The 19,020-nt window shown below is 46.9% G+C and overlaps 1 protein-coding gene across 1 annotated transcript; it reads right to left on the minus strand.

Moving 5' to 3' along the window:
• Positions 1-5,385: 5,385 nt before the first annotated feature.
• Positions 5,386-15,233, minus strand: NSUN5 (NOP2/Sun RNA methyltransferase 5). The gene is made up of 10 exons (XM_040423589.1): positions 15,069-15,233; positions 13,635-13,757; positions 10,583-10,754; positions 8,804-8,912; positions 8,430-8,577; positions 8,229-8,344; positions 7,908-8,086; positions 6,464-6,674; positions 6,238-6,384; positions 5,386-5,827 (listed from the first exon to the last, which is right to left on the minus strand). The coding sequence occupies exons 1-10, from the start codon at positions 15,159-15,161 to the stop codon at positions 5,623-5,625; spliced, it is 1,503 nt and encodes a 500-aa protein (XP_040279523.1). The 5' UTR covers positions 15,162-15,233; the 3' UTR covers positions 5,386-5,622.
• Between the last annotated feature and the right edge of the window lie 3,787 nt (positions 15,234-19,020).

Genomic DNA, 19,020 nt, shown 5'->3' on the forward strand with positions numbered 1-19,020 from the left:
GGTAAGAGACTGGATGCCGTCTGAGCGGAAGTGGGTCTCTTGTATAAATGCGATTTGTGCTCTTTTCTTTCACAAAAACCCGAGAAGGGAGGACCTCTTTTCTGGAATGTTCAGGCCCTGGACGTTGAGAGAAACTATTAGTACATCTGACATAGTGGTAATAATAATAATAAAAAATAAAAAAGGGGGGGGGGTGGAGGAGGTAGGGAGGAAGACGAGAGTGGGAGGTAAGGTAAGAGGGAGAGGATTACAGTGATGAAAAAAGGTTGGAGTAAATTGTAGAAGAGATAAGGTCTCTAAAGTAAAATCTAGAAATGAGATAAACCTCTGTTTAACTATGGTTTGTCCAACCCGGCAAAAAAATAAAAAAATTTCACCTGGAAGGCACGAAGCTCAGTACCCTAGTGGGGGAGGTTGGAACGGCTAGCCGACTAAAGAGAAACATCAGAGGGACCTCCTAGGTCCGAACCCTAAAAAGAAAAAACAGAAACTATCAACTGGGGAAAACCCTGGGCAGATAGGTGAGGAGAAGAGAGGAACGGCAGCATCGAGTATGAAGAGTCCAGTGACCCCAGCACCATTACCAGACCCCCACCCCCAAGAATAAGGTCCCCCGTCTAAGTAGAATACACTGTATAGTTCTCTGGGGAGACTGTCCTAATCCAAGCGAGGTGTCTCCTTTATAACATCACTTAGCCACAGTATCAGCGAGGGAATACTTGATGATGTGTGTGGGTCCAGGCAGAATCATGACGACTTGTCGGTGAGCGTCGAGGTAGTGATGGGCGGTTCCTCCCACTGCTCGAGTTTAGGGCCTGAAGCTGCGGTGGCATGGTCCAATCTGGAACTGGTACCGGCGGGACGTTCAGAAAGCTAAAAGCTTCAGGAAGATCCTCCGGAGTATGGATAGTCATGGAGAGTCCCCTGGGGTGGCCCCAACGGTATGAGGCCCCTGATTCTTTTGCAGCTACTAACAGAAGACAGACTAGCCTGCACATATAGAGGGTCAGACGTGATACGTCCTGTAGTATGGTAACCGGTGCATCTTCATGGAGGATCTCTCTTTTCTCCCAAGCTCCGAGGAGTATGTCTTCTTTCACCTTGTAAAAATGCACCCTGCAGATTACATCACGTGGTCTAGCTGGGTCGTGGTTCTTCAGGCCTGCCACCCTGTGTACTCTGTCTAATTCAACTGCGGTATACACTGGTCTGTCTAATATTTTGTTAAAAATGGTTACCACTGTGTCGTATAATAGGTCGCCAGGGACCGATTCCGGATTTTAAGATTATTGCGGCGTCCCCACATCATCTAGGTGGAGTGAAAAGTCCTTCATTTGAGTAGTATGAGTGTCCATGATGGCAGAAAGTGCAGACATCGCAGAAGCTGAGGCGGAGTATTGTTGTTCAAGTATGGAAACTCTGTCATTCAGAGACTGTACTGTGTAATGTACTGCTTGAAGGGCTTGTTTCATTTCTATGTGGGCCACCTGTGCTTCTAGGTCTGACTTAGTGGGTAGTGCCCTCACCATTTCCAGAGTTCTGTTAGTGTGCGGTCTAATGAAGATGGAGGGGGAGAGCCCCTATATGAAGTGGCTGGTGGTGATAAGGGTGCAGCGAATACAGCTGGTGTGCCCTGGCTGAGGGGTGGAGATTCAGACACCATTATAGCGTTTATTGGTACCTGTGGTGCAGTTTGGCCTGTCGCCCTGGGGTCCATCTATTGGTCACCATCCAGCTGGGGTGATATTGAGGCCTGAGCCTGCTTGCTGCCTCCATGTGTGCCTTGGTGTTCTCCATCAACATAAGAGGAAGGAGCTGGTTGTGCAGGACTAATTTCCATCTCCTGTATGGAAGCGCCGTGGAGCGCGGCTGAGAAGCGGTGCTGCCGAGGCCGCCATTTTAAAGGCCTCTGGTTGCGCCAGCTCCGATGATCCAGAGCGCAGGTATCGGCCTATGGATTGCTCGGGAGGGACCACCGACTGACTCCTTGACCTCCTCTTCTTTGTCATGGCCCTGCAGGAGAGGTAAGAAAGGGTTTCCCAGCACTTCAGGTGAAGGTGGACCCGGAGCCCTGTGTGCATGCGTCTTCACTTAGCCATGCCGAAGCCACGCCCCACTGATGGCATTTTAACACGTACCTTCTATCTATACATTATTGCAGACCAAGTACACCCTTGATGGCAATAGCTAGGGATGAGCGAATCGACTTCGGATGAAACATCCGAAGTCGATTCGCATAATACTTAGTTTGAATACGGAGCAAGCTCTCCGTACAGTATTAGAATGTATTGGCTTAGATGAGCTGAAGTCATTACTTCGCGAAGTCTCACGAGACTTCGCATAATAACTTCATAAATGTATTTCTACTGTAAAACAACATTTCCCAAACTTGGGTTCGGTTTCAATGTACCACTTGAAACCAAACCAGAGTTCGAGAAATGTTTTTTTACAGTAGTAATTAATTTATTAAGTTATTTAGCAGTCTCGTGAGACTTCGCGAAGTAGTAACATCGGCTTATCTGAGCCAATACATTCTAATAGTGTACGGAGCATTATGAAGTATTATGCGAATAGACTTCGGATGTTTCATCCGAAGTCGATTCGCTCATTCCTAGCAATAGCATTCATGCCATCCTACAAAAAATTGTTCAGGAATGGTTTAAGGACCATGCACATCTGTTGACTTAGCTTCTAAAATCTCAATCAAATCATGCATTTGTGAGATCTGCTGGAAATAAAATTCCAATCCATTGGGGCCCACCTCTCATTTTACAAGATTTAACCCCTTAAGGACGCAGGGCGTACCGGTACGTCCTAACTTTAAATCGCGATTCCGGCGCCGCGGGGGTTAATCGGAACGGGATGCCGGCTGAAATCATTCAGCCGGCATCCTGTAACAACGCAGGGGGAGGTCATTTGACACCCTCCCCCCCCGTATCGGCGATCGCAGAAAACCGCAGGTCAATTCAGACCTGCGGTTTGCTGCGTTTACGGTCCATTCGGGTCTCCGGTGACCCGATGAACCGGAAAAAGACTGCGATCGGTGGCGTGATTATACACCACCAATCACAGTCCGAAGATTTGGAGAGGCGGTGCTGGCCCTGGTACTGAATGCTGCTGTCCAGGGTGCTGATTGGTGCAGGGGAGAGAGGCGCGAGATTCAAACTTCCTGCGCTCCTCTCTCCCCTCCTCTTCCTGTTCTGCACGAGCACCCGGCAGCACCAGCTCCTGAGTCCCCCCCTAATCGGCATCCATCACCCTCCTGCACCTATCGCCCTCCAGGTAGGTTAGGGTCAGTGAAGGAGAGGCACCTTTAGGCAGGGACAGAAGGGAAAAGTTAGTTAGAAAAAAAAAACTAAAAACTTTTATCTAAACTTTCTTTGTTCCATCTTTCAGACCCTAGGGGGGGTTAATGGATTTTTTTTTCAAGATTACAATACTGAGGCGGTCCCATCAGTGATTGAAAGCGGTGTATACACAATCAGAGGAAAGGCTGTCAATGATAGGAAGGCCTCCTTGAAATCAAAGCCCAGAATGAGCAAGAACTTACAGGGATAAAATACAAGTTTTACTCGGTCTGCTCAGCTCCTCCTGCTCTATAACATGCAGCCTGCAGCTCAGACACCATGTTATGCATATAATATACACTTTGGCATACTTCAAAAGTATTCTGCCGCCCTCTGGATTTACTATGCATAGTTCCTTGTGAATGCGAATGTATAAAAATGCATTACCGTACAATCGTGACTTTAGCCTTCACGTGTAACTGTCATTTCATTTTTTTTGTAGCCATATTGCCTGTGTTTTGTAATAAACTTTATTAGGGAAATATGTTAAATTTTTTATTGGAAAATTGTATGTAAAGTTTCCTCTTACAGAGGCTTCTGAACCGTCTGGTCTCCCTGCTCTATCCTCTGCCTATCTTTCCAGTGTGTCTCTAGTTAGCACTAAGAAAACAGAGAGAGGAGCAGGGCTGCAGTGTTCACTGCCGACAGTATACAGGAACATAGTACACTTACTGTCTCAACTGTACGCTGCAGTCCTGCTCTCCTCCCCCGCGCTAACCAGACACACACGTGGAAGATAGGGAGAGAAGTGATGCTGCAGTGTCAGCACTGACAATAAGTGTACTATGTTCCTGTATACTTACTGTCAGTGCTAAATGCTGCAGCCCCACTCCTCTCTTGCCATCTTCCTAAGGCCTCTTTCACACAGCGGTAGTGCTCCCGTGGCCGTAATGCGGTTCCGCAATACACGGGTCACCAGCCGTGTGCATTCCGCATCACAGATGCAGACACATTCACTTGAACGGGTCCGCAAATCCGGAGAAACAGAACCCCACAGAAGCACTATGGAGTGCTTCCTTGTTCTATCTTTTTGCGGAACGCGAACCCCATTCAACTGAATGTGTCCGTGTTCCGCATGCGGCTGCCCCACGGTCTGTGCCCGTGTATCGCGGACCGCAGCACGGCCGTGTGAAAGAGGCCCAACAATAACTAGAGATGTTGCTGAGAAGGGTCACATAAGTCTCATAACACATTCAGGGAGGCAGGGATGCCAGAGGCAGGCTGAGACGCCTCTGCATCATACAGTTATTGGGCAGCGCCAGTGTTCAGTAGATGCTGAAGATGGATTCTCCTTTTAGCTAAAGAGTAGACTTTACAGTTTTCTAATAAAATAAAAATAAAAACATTTCCCTAATAAAGTGTATTACACTCACTGTCCCTACACAGAAAAAAAAATATGAAATGACTGTTATATCAGAAAATGACCTATTGTTTAAATCATGTTTTTATGTTCAAGGGAATCTGTCACCAGTTTTATGCTATCCTATATGAGGTGACAGAGAACCGGATTTAAAACGCTGGGTCAGTTACTTGAATTAACTCTTTCGCTTTGCTAAAATAAGTATTTAGCAGCTCCACTGCGAGCCGACCACTGGAGTCCACTCGAAGTAATGCACAAGCACGGGAGTCCTGTTATTTGTGAGCTCCTGACTCTTAGGGCTCTTGCACACGTCCGTATGTATTTTGCGGTCCGCAAAAAATACGGATGACATCTGTGTGCGTTCTGTATTTTGCGGAATGGAACAGCTAGCCCCTAATAGAACAGTACTATCCTTGGCCATAATAGGACATGCTCTATTTTTTGCGGAACAGAAATACAGACATACGGAAACGGAATGCACACAGAGTAACTTCTGTTTTGTTGCAGACCCATTGAAGTGAATGATTCCGGAAATAGTCTGCAAAAACAAAAACACAAAAAAAAACGGAATGGACACGGAAAAAAAAATAAGTTTGTGTGCATGAGCCCTTAGGGAAAGCATGTTTTTATCAATTTGTTCCGTGCAAAGAACCCATAACTGACAACCTACTGTGGTAGATTCTTTTAATCTGGCAGTCCGCTATAAAGCAGCAGTTGTATCTACAGCAATCCACTGGCATTCCATTATTCTGGTCCCCAAGCAGTAGAGAAGTAGTAACAACTCTTGGTTGATTTATATAATGGTACCTTCTAAGTACTGAAGGTAGTGCGATTTTTTTTTTTTTTTTTTTTTTTTTTTTTTTTTAAGAACAGTCTCAAATCCATTCTCAAAGTACACAGCCCCAGGTAAAAACATCAGGATTGGTCTGTTTTACGCTTCTTCTTCTTCTTACGCTTTTTCTTTGTGCTGCTGAAGGAATCCTGAATGATACAATCAGACTTCCTTTTAGACTGGACCTTAGAAGATTTCTCTTTGGCTTTTTTCATCTCACTGTTCTCACTCTCTCCTTCTGAGCCATTTACTTCAGGTAGAACTGGTGGATTCAGTTCTTCAGATGCCCTGGAAGTTCAGCAAAAATATTCATATAATAAAACATACCACCTACTACAATGATAAATAAACCATACCTAGGGTCACCAAGAATTATTTGTGCTTCACCCCCATAATAAGTTCCAGACTGGTAGAAATGACCACCGGTGGGCATTAATTAGAATCAGAGCAGCAGTAAATGAAAATGTATTTGCCTGAAATTTTTGTTTCCTGTAGTCCATAGGCAGCACAACTTGCCATAGGATGTCCAGGAAAAAGAAAAAAAGTACAAGGCTACCAATAATCTTTATGTATGATCACTAATATAACTAATGGGGGAAACAGAAAGCTATCAGAGAGGTGCTATGCATTCAGATTTTTGCATCACTATTCAGAGATCTCAAGATTTATAAAAATATATATACTTTATTTTCTTCTACCTTTTTTCCTCTGGGGACTTGCGCTGAAATAGCGCTACAAAAAATCCATTAGTCAGCGTTTCTGACAAAGAGGCCCGCAGACAACACTCTGAACCAGGGAACGTGTTCAGCCCCCGCGCTGGCCATGAAGGAAGAACATTAACCAACCTGTAAGGGACAAGGAAAGGACATTGTAATATTTCTGCAGCATGATAATCGCTGTATACCACAAGCTGAGACCGTGTACCTGAAGTCTGGGTGTTGCTCCAGAATGCCCTTCACCACATCCTCATTTTCCTGCTGGTGTACGGAGCAGGTGGAGTACACGACATACTCCACCGCAGGGAATTTGAGAGCATGGGATACAGCCCGCTTCTGGAAAGCTGACAAAGCCTGCAGCCTCTCTTTCTGGTCACACCCTACCTCATCTGTGGGGACCCTCATCCGATCCGGCATACCTGAGAAACAGACGTCACACTGTCAATGAGGATCCCAATAGAAATAAGCACAAGATTTAATTTTTATTTTTTTATATTTAAAGGGATTCTGTCATGAGATTTGAGCCCTATAAGCTAAACATATGGCCAGGTCCGTACTAATAACATGAATCCTAAACTGCCCTTATTAAACCTGCTTGTGGCTCTATTAGCGCAAAAAAATGGTTTTTATAAGCTGTCACTCACCTACCTAAGGTGCCCAAGGGGTTTTACGTTACCCCAGGGTGCCCGCCCGCACCCCTCGCCGTCTGGTGCCCAGCGCCGCCTTCCTCACCTCAGCCCCGCCTCCGCAATCCTCCCGTCCCTCTGCTAGATCCGGCGCCTGCGCACTAGGCTCAGCCTGATGCGCCGCTGACTCCTGGCAGCAGCTTCGTTGAGCTAAGTGCGCATGCGCATCAGGCGCCAGTGGCTTTTCTTTTCCCAAAATGCCACATGCTCTGGGTAAGAATATTTTCACATATGTGCTTTGCATTCTAGTTTTGAGAATCCAGCAGAGGATCTCAAAGCCGGAATGGAAAAAGCTTCAGTTTGATTTAATACATCCAGATGCATCCTTTCCGCTCAGATGCGGTTGTATTAAATCGAAACGGAAGAAACCAGATCCCGCATTAAAAACATTGTAAGTCAATGGGAGCCAGATCTGGGGGTTTTTCAGATCCAAAAAAAAACAAAAAAAACAGATCTGGCACCATTGACTTATATTGCTTTTAGTGCTGGATCCGGTTTCTTCAGTTTCACAGACCGGTCACAAAAACGGAACAAACCGGAACGGAATGTATCCTGATCTGGCTTGTACCGTTTTGTCCCCATTGACAATGAATGGGGACAAAACTGAAGCGTTTTGAGATCTAGAATGCAAAACACATATGTGAAACGTAAAGACATCCTCTGGATAGGTCATAAGTATCTATGGGGGGGGGGGGGGGGGGGTGTGTGTGTTTTGTTGGATCCCCACCGATCAGTAAAAATATCTCAGATAACCGCTTTAACCATAATAAAACTAGAAAAGAAAAAAATAAAATAAAAAGGGACTATAAAATGGTATATTAAAAACAAAACAAAAAAAACCATACATGAAAAAAGCCAAATGAGTAATAAAAAAATAAAAAGGAGTTAAAATAAAAGTCCCAAATGGACCCCAACGCCAAAAAAAGCACCCCATTTGTAGCTTCCTGTAGAAAATTCAGCACTTACCTGATCCACTACATGATGGATCCACCAAGATGTGACTGACTTTTTGGTACTTTGGTTCGCACGGATTGACTGTAAGGAAGTCCTGGTTGGCCAGTTCCTGACATGTGACTCCAGCACGCAGGAGCAGCGTACTCATCGTTGCCAAACGTTTTGTGTCCAGGTCAAAGGCAAAGACTTTTCTGGAATTATTGAAAGGTCATCGGATAAACTCCTCATTAGTGGTCTACTGCACTGAGATGTAGAGATCTACCCAAACTACACACTAGAGTAGCTGTACGTTCCTCCATCTAGTTTACACATTACCTTCCAGGCTCTACTTACCCCTTATTCTGTACTATGGCAGCCAGCTGACTTGTTTTGTTTCCAGGGGCAGCGCAAGCATCAATGACACAGGCCCCCACAGGAGGGTCCAGAAGTAACGCTGGGAGACAACTTGCCTGGAGGAGCACAGTATGATCAGTAACATGGCTGGCGGGGATGGCGAGCGTTTCTTCTGTAGATATAAGCAGCACATATGCTCACCTTATCCTGCAGTATGAGGTGTCCAGCTGTGTATAAGGAGTCCTTGTGAAAGTCTGTACTGGGTGGGAAAACTAGCAGGTTGGGGATGTGAAGATCCTGAAGGAACAACTTCCTAGATTTCTGTGCAAAATCAACCAGCTCCTTGATGCTAGACAAGATGATATTTAAAGATCATACTTCATTCATCATTTCCAGCACTAAATTTCATCAGCTGCGCCTAATCGAGGACACCAGAAGGTCTCCAGAGTGGCTCAAGTGGCAATGGAGACTCTGAGGTCAGTAGAAACTCCACGAGTCTAGTTATGCCTCCTGTGTATTGCCTCATGGACACATATTTGGCTATTATTAGAAAGCACCTGTAGCAGTGAACTGACCTGCGAGCTTTGCCCAGGTAAGTATAACCTTTACGCTTGAAGTAAGTTATGACATCATCCATGGAGGTCTTCAGTGTGTTGACACGTACATAGCGTGGCAAAGAATGGCCTATCATGAGAGAAATGTTTAGACCGGCACCATACACATATTAAAAATGTACCTGTACTAAAAAAAAAAAAAAAAAAAAACTTTTGATATGCCAAAGATTTTCTTCAAAAGGATGATCAGTGCTAAGACCCCCGCCAATCACTAAAACGAGGAGACAGAAGCGCTCGCACAGAACGCTGTCACTCCCTGCTGCTGAAGAAGAAGTAGACACGCGTCATAGACTTTCTGTGGAACCCATTAGGTGTAGAGAGGAGGCGATCTGCGCGAGTGCTTCTAAGGGAGGGCTTACACTTCCAAATTGTCGGGGACGAACGTTACTATGAATGCTTATTCCCGATAATCTGCCTGTGTAATGCCGCAAATCTCCAGGCGAACAAGCAAAACACTTGTTCATCGGGTGAAATGATCTTTCATGCGACACCTCAATCATCATCATTTCCGGGCTGTGTGAACAGGGATCTGCTGCCCTGAAAAACAAGGAATTTAACAGATGCCTCAGATAGATGCCATACTGTGGCCTCCATCACCATTGTGCAAAAAAAACGTATACATTTTTCTAATGGACTTTGCAGGATTGAAACACTTGTCACACTACGTTTTCCCATCCTGCAGAGTCCTGTAATTTTTTTACATCAGACGGATGCCACATCCGTATGACATCTGTCTGCGGCATCGGTTACTGAATACGTTTAACAAATGTCAAAAGAACGCACCCTTACGTGCCCGATCCAACACCTTTATTTTCATTGTTCTGCTCAACAGAAATAAATAGTGGTGGTGTGAACGTGGCCTAAGAGGTGGATATTTATGCAAGGCAACCGTTACAAGTCTAAAGAACATCAGGCGTGTTGCTGCGCTGTCACCTTGAAGTGCGCGTCAATCTAAATGTCCGGGCTCAGCTGTAGTTGTCCTCCACTCCTCTTCAGCAACACTCCATGTTACAGCGCTCTCCCTACTCTCCCCATACAGCTCACCGCTCCAGCAGTCCGCCCAAACCAACCAATAGCAAAGCCCCTTGCTGTACAGAGCTTTGTTATTGGTCATTGCGCTGATGAAAGGCAGGGAAAAGCCTAAGGCGGATTGGTACGCATTAGACCTTTTTCAGGGAGTAAAGTAGCCTGAACAGGCGTCTATGACCTCTGATGAGGACCAGTTATAGCAGTAACGATCGCTCATCCTCATACAGTGGAGGTGACTGCTGCATGTAAATAAAGCTCTTCACCTCCACTGATGAGCAGCAAGTTAGCGGGAAGGAACGCTTCCTTCCCAACAATCGTCTGCTCGTCAGCACAGTGCAAATGCACCATTACTCTTTGTTTTAGCGATTGGTGGGACTAAGCACTCGGACCCCCCTGATAAAAAAGCTTTGATATGCCACATTTATTTTATGCACTTATATAGCGATACTATATTCCGCAGCACTTTACAGACATTAGCATCAAGCTGTCCCTAATGGGGCTCACAATGTAAGGTCCCTATCAGGATGTCTTTGGAGTGTTGGAGGAAACCGGAGTACCTTGACAAAACCCACGCAAACACAGGGAGAACATGCAAACTCCTTGCAGATGTTGCCCATGGTCGGATTCGAACCTATCACATCAAAACTTTTTTGAAAGTACAGGTACACATTAAAGGTTTAGCACCTACTAGTTTCAGATTTCACTACGTACCATCAAGTGAGCCACCCATTGATGTCACCAAGTCCTGGTTGCTGCTGACCTTTTTCTTGACTTTGAGTTTGGCAAGCTCTGCATGTAGTCTTGCCCGCTGCGCTAGGATGGTCGATTTCCATCGGCCCCCGCACTGAAGTCCTTTTCCAAAAAGCAAGTCATACACCAGCACCTGAGATGGAAAGACAAACTGCACTGACCACCTCATTCCTTCACCCTACATCAAGTGTAACCTCCTCACCGAGAAGTTAAAAAGGCTTGTCCCATTACGACATGTGCAACTAAGTATTCAAATGACCACCATGTTATACCACATCTCCCGCAGAGGCAGATGCAAGAGAAAGTTGTTGTCACTAGCGGTTTTCCATGCAAACGGCCAACTTCCATGGGTTTTATTTACTAGATCCATGGTGAACATCTCATAACCATCAGGTTCTCCTGTAGGGAAGAGGTTGTCCAGATGGGATAACTCCTTTATTTTGGCCTCATGCATGAAATAATAGAAAGGATCTCTCTCTTTCAGGGTTAGGTACTACAACTGCGTCTGCAAATGAATAAGGAGATAATGCAGAATGGCTGCTCTATCCCTGGGCAGATATGGGCAGACCTCTATAGGACGCAACCAGGGGAGATCCACAAGCTGGTGGGAACATAGAGAAGTCTGAAAACTAGAAGTGTTAGGCCCCATGGAGACGAGCGTGATGGATTTGGTCCGGATGCGTTCAGTTAAAAATGCGCGATTTTGCAAGCAAGTTCAGTGAGTTTTGTCTGCGATTGCCTTCAGTTGTTAAGTTTTTATCGCGAGGGTGCAATGCGCATTGATGCGTTTTTCATGCGCGCGATAAAAAAACTGAAGGTTTACAAACAACATTCTCAAGCAACCATCAGTGAAAAATGCATCGCATCCGCACATGCTTGCAGATGCGATTTTCACGCAGAATATAGAACATTCTGCGATTTTCACGCAACGCACAAGTGATGCGTGAAAAACAACCCTCATGTACACAGACCCATTGAAATGAACAGGTCCGGATTCAGTGCGGGTGCTATGCGTTTGCCTCACGCATTGCACCCGCGCGTGAAAGGGGCAGAGGTAAAAGTTGACACCCTTTCTGCTCTTCCGTCCAGATAGAATTGTAAGAACCATTCTTTGGCACCTGTGCAGTTTGTGGAGGATGTCTACAGCACAGGTGCCGGAGAACACAGGAGATCTGATGAGGTCTTCTGCTCCCAACCCATGTACAGTCTTGTGAAAAAATTAGGACACCCTTTGAAAGCATGTGGTTTTTTGTAACATTTTTAATAAATGGTTATTTCATCTCCGTTTCAACAATACAGAGAGATTAAAGTAATCCGACTAAACAAAGAAAACTGAAGAAAAGTCTTTTCAAGATCTTCTGTAAATGTCATTCTACAAAAATGCCTATTCTAACTGAGGAAAAAGATAGGACACCCTTGCCCCTAATAGCGAGTGTTACCTCCTTTGGCTGAAATAACTGCAGTGAGACGGTTCTTGTAGCCATCTACCAGTCTTCGACATCGGTCTGAGGAAATTTTACCCCACTCCTCAATGCAGAACTTTTTCAGCTGTGAGATGTTTGAGGGGTTTCTTGCACGTACAGCCCTTTTCAAGTCACCCCACAGCATCTCAATGGGATTCAAATCTGGACTTTGACTTGGCCATTCCAGGACTCTCCATTTCTTCTTTTTCAGCCAATCTTTGGTTGATTTACTAGTATGTTTTGGGTCATTGTCATGTTGCATGGTCCAGTTCCGCTTCAGCTTTAATTTTCTAACTGATGGTCTCACATGTTCTTCAAGCACCTTCTGATACACAGTAGAATTCATCGTGGATTCTATGATGGTGAGCTGACCAGGTCCTGCTGCAGCAAAGCAGCCCCAAACCATGACACTTCCACCTCCATGCTTCACAGTTGGTATGAGGTTCTTTTCTTGGAATGCTGTGTTTGGTTTACGCCAAACATGTCCTCTGCTGTTGTGTCCAAATAATTCAATTTTGGACTCATCTGTCCAAAGAACATTATTCCAGAAGTCCTGGTCTTTGTCAACTTTATCGCTGGCAAATGTCAGTCTGGCCTCGATGTTTCTCTTGGAAAGCAAAGGTTTCCTCCTTGCACACCTCCCATGCAAGTTAAACTTGTACAGTCTCTTTCTGATTGTAGAGGCATGTACTTCTACATCAACAGTAGCCAGAGCCTGCTGTAGTTCTCGAGATGACACTTTAGGGTTTTTGGATACCTCTTTTAGCATCTTGCGGTCTGCTCTTGGGGTGAACTTGCTGGGGCGACCAGTCCTGGGCATGTTGGCAGTTGTTTTGAAAGCCCTCCACTTGTAGACTATCTTCCGGACAGTGGAATGGCTGATTTCAAAATCTTTTGAGATCTTTTTAAATCCCTTCCCAGACTCATAGGCTGCTACAATCTTTTTTCTGAAGTCCTCTGACAGCTCTTTTGCTCTCACCATGGTGCTCACTCTCACTTCAACAGTCAGGAGCACACCAAACTAAATGTCTGAGGTTTAAATAGGGCAAGCCTCATTCAACATGCAGAGTAACGATCTACTAATTATGTGCACCTGGTGTGATATACCTGTGTGAGATCTGAGCCAATTTAAGAGGGAATACATGTGAGGGTGTCCTATCTTTTTCCTCAGTTAGAATAGGCATTTTTGTAGAATGACATTTACAGAAGATCTTGAAAAGACTTTTCTTCAGTTTTCTTTGTTTAGTTGGATTACTTTAATCTCTCTGTATTGTTGAAACGGAGATGAAATAACCATTTATTAAAAATGTTACAAAAAACCACATGCTTTCAAAGGGTGTCCTAATTTTTTCACATGACTGTAAATACATGGGGAGCGATGCAGCCAGGACCAGGAGGAACCTGGAAGACGCAGAAGTATCAGAGAGGGGTATGGACAGGGTCAGCTAATTACAGTATATTAGTAAATGAGCAATCACAGGATATAAAACCATAAAAAGAGACTGGACAACCCCTTGTAGACCAAGCCTTCAGTTGTCTATTTTACTTACTTTAGCCAAATTCATTGGCAATTTCTTTGTTCCACAATGCAGTTCTGAACTGCTGATGATCTCTTCTATCACTTGCGAGTAGCGCAGCGTCTCACAAAGCAGGGCATACAACTGCCGCACGTTCTGTAGGTGAATAAGGAAACATTACGGCTAGGCTACTTTCACACTTGCGTTTTGTGCGGATCCGTCATGGACGGATCCGTTCACATAATACAACCGTCTGCATCTGTTCAGAACGGATCTGTTTGTATTATCTTTAACATAGCCAAGACGGACCCGTCTTGAACACCATTGAAAGTCAATGGAGGACGGATCCGTTTTTTTATTGTGCCAGATTGTGTCAGTGAAAACGGATCCGTCCTCCATTGACTTTCAAGCAGCGTTTTGGTGTCCGTCTCCAAAGTGGAAGGGAGACTGAACTGATGTATTCTGAGCGGATCCTTTTCCATTCAGACTGCATTAGAATGCAAACTGATCTGTTTTGGACCCCTTGTGCGAGCCCTGAACGGATCTCACAAACGGAAAGCCAAAACGTGAGAGTGTGAAAGTAGACTGAAGAAAACTCCAGAATATAACTGACACACTGACACTCAGACCATGCATATATTACATGCAGCAACAGGACGGCAAATGGGGCTTTTGGTTAAGGTGATGTAACCCTTAGGGCTCGGTCACACGACCGTGTGAAGCCCGTGCTGTGGACTGCAAATTGCGGTCCACAATGCATGGGCACCGTCCGCGGGGATCGCAGACCTATTCACTTGAATGGGTCCGCGATCCGTCCGTTTCGCGAAAAGATATAACTTGCTCTATCTTTTTGCAGTGCGGAAGCATGGAACGGAACCCCAGAAAGCACTCCGTAGTGTTCCGTTCCGCATCTCCGGATTTGCGGACCCATTGAAATGAATGGGTCCGCATCCGTGATGCGGAATGGCCACAGAACGGTGTAGAACGCGGTCCGCAATATGGAGACAGGCAGCACACATTCGTGTGAACGAGCCCTTAGATGTAAGAAACAGATGCTGGACAGGTGTGAACCGAGTACATAAATACATAGGCCATAAAGGGGAGTCTCTCAGGCGCGGTCACTGACCTTTCACGTGTAGTAACAGAAAGAAAACTAAAGGGGTTCTCCGAGTCTATAATGCTGTTGGGGACCCCACAGATTAGCACAGTTGGGGGGCTGTACCACTCACTGGTTACACTGGCAGCTCTTGTTTCATTGTCTCCTTATTGTGCTGTCAATATTACAGTCCTGGATTAGTCCCAGAGAACCCAGCACCTCACCTCCTCTGATACTAATCCATAGTATGGCACCTCTCATACAGGCACAGTACAGACGGGGGCACACATACCATCACATATACCACGGAGATCTATACATATTATGTACTGTACACTCAGCTTCACGATCTCCTTACATGCAGTCTATACCTTGAAGCCACTGTCATATACGAAGGTCTTCACGGCCCCCTCCTTTCGCTGCAGCTTCTCCAGGATCCCTGCTGCCGTCTGGTAGAGAGCCATGATTCCTCCCGGGGGTCGCAGGCACAACACACGTGTCTCCTCTTCCTGCTGCCATACAGTGCGCTGCTTTACGACGCCAGCAGAGGGCTCGCTTGACGGCTACAGCAGTGGCGGCTGCGCCCTGTGCGGTGACTGAGCCGGACTCATCCTGTGATACCCGGGACCCCTGAGCCTTATTACAGCCCCTTTGGATAGGTTCATATGATGGATTTTGACCGCGACAAAATCCGCCTCGTATAAATAACATGTCAGAAACCGCAGCTGAGTTCGTGCCTTGGGTTTTATTTCGTACCACGAGGCCCTGCTCTTGGTTTAGCTTCTCGAGGTGTCTGCCCGGTGCCCGGTAACCGCTCCCATATTGTACAGTCAGTCAATTCTTGGCGCGTTCACGTTTCTGTTTTTCACTGACGTGTGCTTTCCGCATTTTCCACGGACATCACACGACCGTTGTTTTGGTCCGCATCCGAGCTGCAGTTTTTGCGGCTCGGATGCGGACCCATTCACTTCAATGGGGCTGCAAAAGATGCGAAAAGCAGTCGGTGTGCTGTCCGCATCCGTTCCGTAGCCCCGCAAAAAAAATTCTTGTCCGTTTTGCAGACAAGAATAGGCATTTCTACAATGGGCCGCCCGTTCCGTTCCGCAAATTGCGAAAGGCACACATGCGGCTTCCATTTTTTGCGGACCGGGTGCATGAGGCCTTATTAGGCTAAGTTCACACGAACGTGCGTGACCCGTGGCCGTATTGCGGCCCGCAAATCGCGGGCCGCAATACTCGGCCACAGTTCCGTGTGAATTCCGCATCACGGATGCGGACCCATTCACTTCAATGGGTCCGCTAATCCGGAATCGCGGAACGGCCGCACGGGACAGGACCCCTCGGTAGCACTACGGAGTGCCTCCTGGGGTTACTACCCGTTGTTCCGTTCCGCTAAAAGATAGAACAAGTCCTATCTTTTCGCGGAACGGCCGGATCGCGGACCCATTAAAGTGAATGGGTCCGCGATCCGATGCGGCTGACCTACGGCCGGCGAACAAGCATTGCGGCCCGCTATTTGCGGGCCGCTTCACAGGCACGGGTCACACACGTTCGTGTGAACCCGGCCTTAGAGGGGATGCACAGTGTCAGGGTGTAGGTCACCAAGGCACTGGGACAAGTGCCAACCCCCAGCCAAAGCCGAGGGTACGCCGGTCTGTGCCCTGGCTGTTGCCTGGGCTGCCACCCAGTATTTATTGGGAACTGTAAAATAATAATGAGTTCTTAAGCTATGGACGGAACGAGGCCGTACCCATTGATTTTCATGCGTCTGTTCACACATTGGTGTTTTTTTACTGACCATGGGTCAATGAAAAACATCACTGAGCCATGCACTGCTATGGTCGGTGCTGTGAACCAGTGCCTTAGGCCTCATGCACACGACCTTTGTGTGCATCCATGGCCGTTGTGCCGTTTTCTGTTTTTTTTCGCGGACCCATTGACTTTCAATGGGTCCGTGGAAAAATCGGAAAATGCACCGTTTTGCATCCGTGATCCGTGTTTCCTGTCCGTCAAAAAAATAGGACCTGTCCTATTTTTTTGACGGACAGCGGTTCACGGACCCATTCAAGTCAATGGGTCCGTGAAAGAACACGGATGCACACAAGATTGGCATCCGCGTCCTTGATCCGTGGCCGTAGGCTACTTTCACACAGAAGATCCGTCTGTATGAAAGCTTTTTCAGAGCTGAGTTTTCACTTCGTGAAAACTCAAATCCGACAGTATATTCTAACACAGAGGCGTTCCCATAGTGATGGGGACGCGTCTAGTTAGAATATACTGAGAACTGTGTACATGACTGCTGCCTGGCAGCACCCGATCTCTTACAGGGGGCTGTGATCCGCACAATTAACCCCTCAGGTGCTGCACCTGAAGGGGTTAATTGTGCATATCATAGCCCCCTATAAGAGATCAGGGGCTGCCAGGCAGCAGGGGGCAGACCCCCCTCCCTCCCCAGTTTTAATTTCATTGGTGGCCAGTGCGCCCCCCCCCCCGCCCACCCTCTATTGTATTATTTTCATTGGTGGCACAGTGTGCGGCCCCCCCGCCCCCCCCCCCCCTCTATTGTATTATCATTGGTGGCACAGTGTGCGCCCCCCCCCCCCCCCCCTCTATTGTATTAATATCATTGGTGGCCAGTGTGCGGCCTCCCCTCTCCCCCCCCCCCCCCCCGATCATTGGTGGCAGCGGAGAGTTAGAAGCTGCGCTGTCTGTGACCGGCCGGGAGCTCCTCCTACTGGGAAGTGACAGATCATTAAGCAATGCGCCGCACAGACCTGTCACTTACCAGTAGGAGGAGCTCCCGGCCGGTCACAGACATCGCAGGTAAGTAGGATGATGCTTCTAACTCTCCGCTGCCACCAATGATCGGGGGGGGGGCGGGGGAGAGGAGAGGCCGCACACTGGCCACCAATGATATTAATACAATAGAGGGGGGGCGCACACTGGCCACCAATGAAAATAATAAAATAATACAATAGAGGGAGGGAGGGGGGGGGTGCCGCACTGGCCACCAATGAAATTAAAACTGGGGAGGGAGGGGGGTCTGCTGCCTGGCAGCCCCTGATCTCTTATAGGGGGCTATGATATGCACAATTAACCCCTTCAGGTGCAGCACCTGAGGGGTTAATTGTGCGGATCACAGCCCCCTGTAAGAGATCGGGTGCTGCCAGGCAGCAGGGGGCAGTCATGTACACAGTTCTCAGTATATTCTAACTTGAAGTGTCCCCATCACCATGGGAACGCCTCTGTGTTAGAATATACTGTCGGATCTGAGTTTCACGATCTAACTCAAATCCGATGGTATATTCTAACATAGAGGCGTTCCCATGGTGATGGGGACGCTTCAAGTTAAAATATCGGATTCTGGGGTGTAGGTAACCAAGGGACTGGGACAAGTGGCAACCCCCAGCCAAAGCTGAGGGTACGCCAATCTGTGCTCCGGCTGTTGCCTAGGCTGCCACCCAGTATTTATTGGGAACTGTAAAATAATAATGAGTTCTTAAGCTATGGACATGTATCATTCTCGGTGGTTTTTCAATTTGTCCCTAAAAACGTTAGCTGTTCTTTTTGGAAAAGCACATTTGCGGTTGCGCTGTGTCCTCTGCAGTGTTTACCTGCGCAGGAGCTCCCTATCTGCAGCAGTGCAGTGTTATAACAACTTCTCCCTTTCACTTGAATGGTACAGAGCAATTGTGATTCCACTGCACTGCTGCAACAAGGGGCCTCATGCACACGGCTGTAAGTGTTTTTCGTTCCACAAATCGCGGTTCCGCAAAACCGCCACACATCCGCCATATTTTACTCCTGCAGAAATGCCAAATTCTTGTCTGTGGTGGGGCCACAGAATAGACTAAGGCTACATTCACACGACCGTATGTGTTTTGCGGTTCACAAATTGTGGATCCGCAATAAAAACGGATGACATTTTTTTGTGGCAGATCCATTGTAAGGCCTCATGCACAAGGCCATTGTGCGGCTGTTCTGTGCATTGGGGACCGCAATTTGCAACATCCGTGCGGCGGGCCGGGACAGATCGAGACCCATTCAACTTGAATGGGTCCGTGATCCGTCCGCACCGTAAAAAAAATAGAACATGTTCTATTCTAGTTCAAGTGAATGGGTCCGCTTCAGTGATGCGGGCCGCACACGGCCGCTGCCTGTCTATTGCGGGGTGCAAAACTCCCGTATGCATGAGGCCTATTAGAGTTGTTGCGATACCAAATTTTTGATTCGGTTTCGATACCATGAAAAAGTATTGCGATACTCGATACCATTCGATACCACGCGAAAAAAATAAACAAAAAAAGCCACGTGCATTCCTCA

Source organism: Bufo bufo, chromosome 3, assembly GCF_905171765.1.
Source record: "Bufo bufo chromosome 3, aBufBuf1.1, whole genome shotgun sequence".
NCBI classification, from domain to species: domain Eukaryota; kingdom Metazoa; phylum Chordata; class Amphibia; order Anura; family Bufonidae; genus Bufo; species Bufo bufo.

Bases quoted from the DNA above. Each gene is read 5' to 3' on its own strand.
- NSUN5 (XM_040423589.1), bottom strand. From the start codon at position 15,161: ATGGCTCTCTACCAGACGGCAGCAGGGATCCTGGAGAAGCTGCAGCGA. The intron at 13,758-15,068 runs GTATAGACTGCA...ATTCACCTACAG, and splicing joins TATATGACAGTGGCTTCAAG to AACGTGCGGCAGTTGTATGC. The intron at 6,675-7,907 runs GTAAGTGCTGAA...TCTGTTTCTCAG, and splicing joins TCCATCATGTAGTGGATCAG to GTATGCCGGATCGGATGAGG.